This window comes from Agrilus planipennis, unplaced genomic scaffold, assembly GCF_000699045.2.
Source record: "Agrilus planipennis isolate EAB-ADULT unplaced genomic scaffold, Apla_2.0 scaffold74, whole genome shotgun sequence".
Lineage (NCBI taxonomy): Eukaryota > Metazoa > Arthropoda > Insecta > Coleoptera > Buprestidae > Agrilus > Agrilus planipennis.
In genome coordinates, this window is record NW_020438975.1 from 1,064,810 (window position 1) to 1,070,809 (window position 6,000).

The following is a 6,000-nucleotide window of genomic DNA, read 5'->3' on the forward strand; positions in this document are numbered from 1 at the left end:
CTTTCCCTTATTTGAAATATTGCTGCTCCACCGTTCTAAGAAAAGAACGGATTTTGTTTTGATTAAGTTTTTTCTTAAATTTTAGTCAACTAATATTTGTATTACGGAAAAATAATATTTATAATGTTAAAATTAATTTTCAATTTTAATTGAATTCAATTAATAAGGGAAAATTTGTTGCTGTGCAAATGTCAAAGTGTTTCATCACTACATAGTATAAAACAAAGTCCCTTTCCCGCTGTCTGTCCCTATGCATGCTTAAATCATTAAAACTACGCAACGGATTTTGATGCGGTTTTTTTTAAAAGATAGAGTGATTCAAGAGGAAGGTTTATATGTATAATACATGCATAATATAGTAGGGAAACACTGATAATTTTAGAGGTTTCTAATGTGATGTCGTAAATAAACACATTTTTTGCGCTTACATTGCAAACGCTGGCTGAACCCTACGAGATAGATCAAAATAATGTACTACAATATTGTACATCTTAAAAGGGTCTACAAAAAAGTCCGGGATGGTATATGTCTATCTCTTAGGGATAACCCACAATAACCATTTTTATCCTTTACTTTTTATGAGAAATAATGACTTATTTACGAAGCTATTGTAAGCAATACAGCATTAATTCTTATCCAATTAAGTACCTTAAATACATTGTGCATTTAATATAGATCAATATGGCCCTTTACAGCATGTAATTCAAATGAATATTTTCGAAGATATTACAGATTTAAAATGCAGGGACAGCGATTGCGGCGGTACCGGCTGGGAGGCCGGTTTGTATTGTCTGTGAATGTTGTATATAAAGACATTCTGTAGTATATTTAGTATGTTCAGGGGGTACCTTTTGAAGATTTCCCCTTCTCGATGCGAAGCTGGGGCGGGTCGCTAGTACAGGTATATAGTATTAATATGATTACATCAGTTCGACAGACATGTGACCTAATAAATACGGATTGTCGATGTTGCTGTTGTCGTCTCTCGTAGCTTAGTGGTTACGGCATTGGTGCATAAAGCCAAAGGTCCCGGGTTCGATTCCCGACGCGGCTATGACAATTTTTTCTCACTAAAGTTTATAATGGTTAAAAATTGAAAATTAATTTTCACATTAATGTTTGATATTAACCACTGTTAAACGTCAAAGCGTTTCACTTAAAGAGTATAAATTGTTGTTACAGACACTTCTTCCAAACTATCCATTGCTGTTTACCCCGGAATTTCTTACAACAAATTCGAGTAACACCCTGCTGGCCGTCGCTGGTCCTGCAGGCGTACTCATCATGGAAATTCCAGCAAGATGTCCTCCATATGGGGCATTCGCGGGCAACAAAGAGGTCGTCTACTGTCGGTAAGTGACATATAATTGCTTCAAGATTTTTGCGACATTTATTAATAAAGAAAATTGAATTCTCCCTTGAGTTAGAGGGTGGTTCAGCTGGCTCATTTGCTTCTCTTAGATACGTAAATTGCCTGAAAAGAATGAGAACATTTTACTAAACATTACATTAGTACCTATCCAATCGAACATTCAATGACATTTTATATTTTGTGCTTTTTTTAACTGTCAGTTTGTTATGGAGAACACTCTTCATTTGCATCTCTTTTATACAGAGTGTTTTTAAAATAAGTAGCAAGCTTGCAGGAGGTGATAAGGCACTATAAAACAAGGAAATTAAGTAAATGTTTGGTGGTCCATGTTATATTACATTTGTATTTTTGTTAATTGTGATTGTAAGATTATGTGTCATTGCCGATGTTATTTTACAGTTAGTTTCGAATAATTCTTTGTTCTTTTAACGTTGTAGGTTTGTATGTATTTAGTTAGTCAAATTCATTCGCAGTATGTCATAAGTCAGGTCAGAATAACATTGGCCAATGCATGAATTTTTAGGCGAACGTCAGTTTCCCAGACGGTAACCTTTTAGTATGTGATTTTATGAAACAGCGCGTGAATTTAAATCCAGTGCAGAACTCTGATGCTTTGCACGGCCGTGTATGATCGCTGCAAATGAAATATGCCAAATGCCGAACGTTTTTACGCGACTCAGAAATATTTTTTTCGTAGTGTACGTAATTACCCATGCTAATGTAATATTCTTTTTCTAATGAGGATAGAGCTATTGATAATAAGATAACACACTTTGACAATAACTCAATGGTGGTTTGGAAATTTAATAAAATTACTATTACCTATCCAGGGGATATCAATTTACCTATTAATGTTGATGTAACGTTAATTTTTTCGTAATTTTTTTTGTTCTTAACACCATATCGAGATCAACTATGAAATAGTATTTACGGCATAATATCAACGATGAAAAAAATAATTATTTAACTTTTATCCCAATGAGTGCAGTACTAAGCTGTTGATATTTACTATACAAAACACAATTGTTTACATTCTCCGTGGATGCAGCTACAATTTCTATATACGTTGCCAATCTATGCCCAACTTCTTCTGATTTTCTCACAAGTCTCTCTTGTCCCTTAATCAAGCTGTTTTAGTCATCATCACCTTCCAAAGCTTACTATGTAATATATCCTCAAATTCCGACATTAAAACGAACAGTGCTTATGGTCTAAACTCGTGACAAGCATGTACGCTCCCCTCCATCCCCACGGCGCGAAAAGGACAGTGTAGAAGGTCTCTCTCTACCCCGTTCCAGGACGGAAGATCATATTTTTTCCCATAACTCAGCCGGGTCCCGGCTTCGAATGGAAAGGATCCACCTTATGATACAGTAACAAATTTTGCGCGACTCTTAATCTGGCGTTATATTGCCAAAGTTTGTTGCGAATACATTAAAGCAAGGAGGAGATGGCGGCGGGAGGGGGCGGCTCGACAGGACGCTGCCTTACTCCTCGAGACCATCCCCCCACCCACCCGTCCACCCTCCACCACCAACGTCTCCGTTGTCGTCGTCGCCGACCTAAAGTGGCATTATTTAAAGTGCCTCCGTATAGAAATATTCCGTAATTTATTATAACTAACCGTTTGCTTCTAATTGCAGTTTGGAAGTTACCGCGTATAAGATTAGACACCTTGTTTCGTATTCCATATTAATGCCGTCGTTGAAACATAAAACGGGCACATGCGAAGGGGATGCTAGCCACCCTGCCGCTCGTCTCTCAAAACTTGCTGCGAAACGAACTTTGTTTATAGGTAACGAAAACGAAACAACTACTTAACTCGAATAAACACAAATGGACATTACGTTAAGTTAACTTTTTCTATGCAGTTGCCACAATAATTCAAAATATTTCATTGCTTTCTGTCGTCGTTTAAATTCCATTCGGCAAACCGTAGCATTCGTTTATTCGCATTTCGATTAAAATAGGCACTATTGGGATCCGTCAAATGGGCATACACCATCTGGTGGCAAAATTTATAACTCGAATGAGGGAAAAATTTACATAGGAACTGTGCACGCAAATTGTAAAATTGTTTATTAAAATAATAAAACACGTTAAAAAAGTAAAAATTTTTTTGATGATGGAGTCGACGAAGTTTTCTTCTAAAGTTAAATCAAATAAAAAGTTAATATGTTCAGTGAAAAGCTGCAATAGCACTTCAGACATACATCTTCACTCTTCACCTACGTTAACTACTTTCCAATAAAAAGTAACCGTTTTATATATGTAAAAAATATATTCGGAAAATTGGAGAAAAAAGTAAACTAATAGAATTTTGGATGAAAGCAGTAGGTATCAAAGAAGTGAATTCCGGAATAAAAATTTTTTCACGTCATTTTAATGCACATGATTATATTTCAGCAAGTATTTACCATCAGCCATAACCTTAATATTTAAAACTAGAATTATACTAAAATTATAAAGTGAGAAATTATTTATTCCTGTGTAATTGATTTAACACAATTCTAATGATACGATATAAGTATTTTGAGGTTAAGAACCTACCTGCTGCAATACAACAAAGTTGCAATAATGTGTTTGCAACGTTCTCTTAAATCGGCTTTGCACGTGCAAGTCATTGATATGATATTGCTTAAATCACCCAGAATCACCTCACCAATTATATAACGTGAATCACTTTTTAAATCCGAAGATTGTAAAAAGTAGGCAGTAAACTTGACGGAATTTGAAGGCTAGCTTCCGGATTTGTTATTTCCAAATTTTATAATGTGATTGGCATTAAAAACACGCTCACCTTCACCGAAATTGCCTTTCCGAGGCTTTGTGTCAGCCCAATCATATATTGTGTCAATACTTATCATTTTATCGTAATTTAAAAACTTGGAAATTGCACGGTACACTGTAGGAACTACGATAAATTTTCCCTAATCGGCGCCATGTTTTTAGGCTCCTCCCATTTGACGGATCCCAATAGTCTATTTACTTTTAAGATACATTAAAACAAAACAAATCTAGATTGTTTTTTGTTTCCACTTGAGACTGTAGTCATTTACTGCGTTTTGGACACGCTCTTGTTAAGTAAGGAAATGCTTCATGAGGAGTAAAGACAAAGTGAAAAGAGAAAACCGAATACTAGTAAGCGGTGCAACTGTTAGAGGTTGCTTATCATTTGGCCCAAGAAATGAAGACCTTTTTTTCTTTGATTAGTCGCAAGTTTTTAAAGAAATTTTTAAAGTTCAAATAATAATTAAACGGAAGTTCTTCCATCTCCATCGCTGGATGTGAACTAAAAGAACCTTTGAAGAAATTTCTTACTCGTGCTAGTAAAACATTAGAAAGCAAATCCAACCAACGACAGCTTTTAGACCCGAATGAGAACATCATTAGTTTCTTATTTGATTTTGCAACATTTATTTGCCTTCTGGTGTTGTTGATTATTGTTGTTATTATGCCATATCTTTTTAATTTTATTATTTAACGTTGTATTTTTGCTATTATTATTATTACTATGCTTTTACCTATTAAATCGTCGAATTTATAAGAGTGGAGGTTAAATTGTTACGGTTTGGGGATGAATAATGGTAAAAAGTAATTTTAGAAGTAAGATCGCTTGTCGCCTTTTGAAAATGGATTAATTTAAAAAAAGAAAACACAAAAGAACAATTGCGACGCCCGGTCGCGTAGAAGTTGGTAAAGCGGCGTCTTCAGCGTCGCATCGCATCGCATCGCAATGCCACTTCCGGTGTCAGGCGGAATTAAGTATTTGTTGAAAATCCCGCGGATCCGCCGCTAACTTATATATAGTGTTACGTACGAACGTATAAAATCCTGTGCGCGGGGCGAAACTTAATCCAACAATAATTTTATTGCTTTTTTATGGTAATTTGGAAATCTTACGCGCCGCAAGTAGCGCCAAGTGGCGTAACTCAACATTATAACCTATGTATCCTTAATTGCGCATAATTACACCTGAATATTCATGAAATTATAATCGCGTACCCCATCGTACTTTAAAACCGGCCTAAATTTGTTTATTTTGCTAATTTTCAACAAACTTTTGCTGAACGTGGAGTTCTTAACAGCTTAAACTAAATCGTTGAATTTCTTTTTTCATCACGTGGATTTTATTTAGGTTTACGTAAATATGAATCCGCATTTGTTATTATAGAAAATTTATTAATATCGATTAGTATTAATAATTATCGCTAAATATTACTATCATAATTATCCGTTTAGCAAAACCGACTATTAAATCTAAATTTATTTTAATTATAAAATAATTCGACGTGGTCTGTATTCTGTCAAAACTGCCAGACGCTGATCGCGATTTCGACAGAACACAAACTTTTACCTGCTATCTTAACAGGGCGTTTTAGAAAATACTACAAATGGCGCAGAGAACGCCATCTGTAGCACGATGCTACATTTTAGGATTACGTATGGTCCAACAAGGTCCACTTGTGTGAATATCTACTTGCTGAAAACGAATCCCGGCGTAGCCAACCTCAACGTGATAGGCACGTTAGCTTAATCGAATAAAATAATTCGAAGTGGTCTGTATTCTGTCGAAACTGCCAGACGCGGATCGCGATTTCGATCTTTTTGGATCTCATCAGCGCGTC

General features: G+C 35.5%; 1 protein-coding gene across 1 annotated transcript in view; it reads left to right on the top strand.

Moving 5' to 3' along the window:
- Positions 1-6,000, top strand: part of LOC108734822 (nuclear pore complex protein Nup88) — a 107,557-nt gene that overhangs the window by 55,252 nt on the left and 46,305 nt on the right. Inside the window, exon 2 of the mRNA XM_025975458.1 lies at positions 1,183-1,352. Coding sequence (XP_025831243.1) covers positions 1,183-1,352 — 170 coding nt within the window. The remainder of the gene's footprint in view (positions 1-1,182; positions 1,353-6,000) is intronic.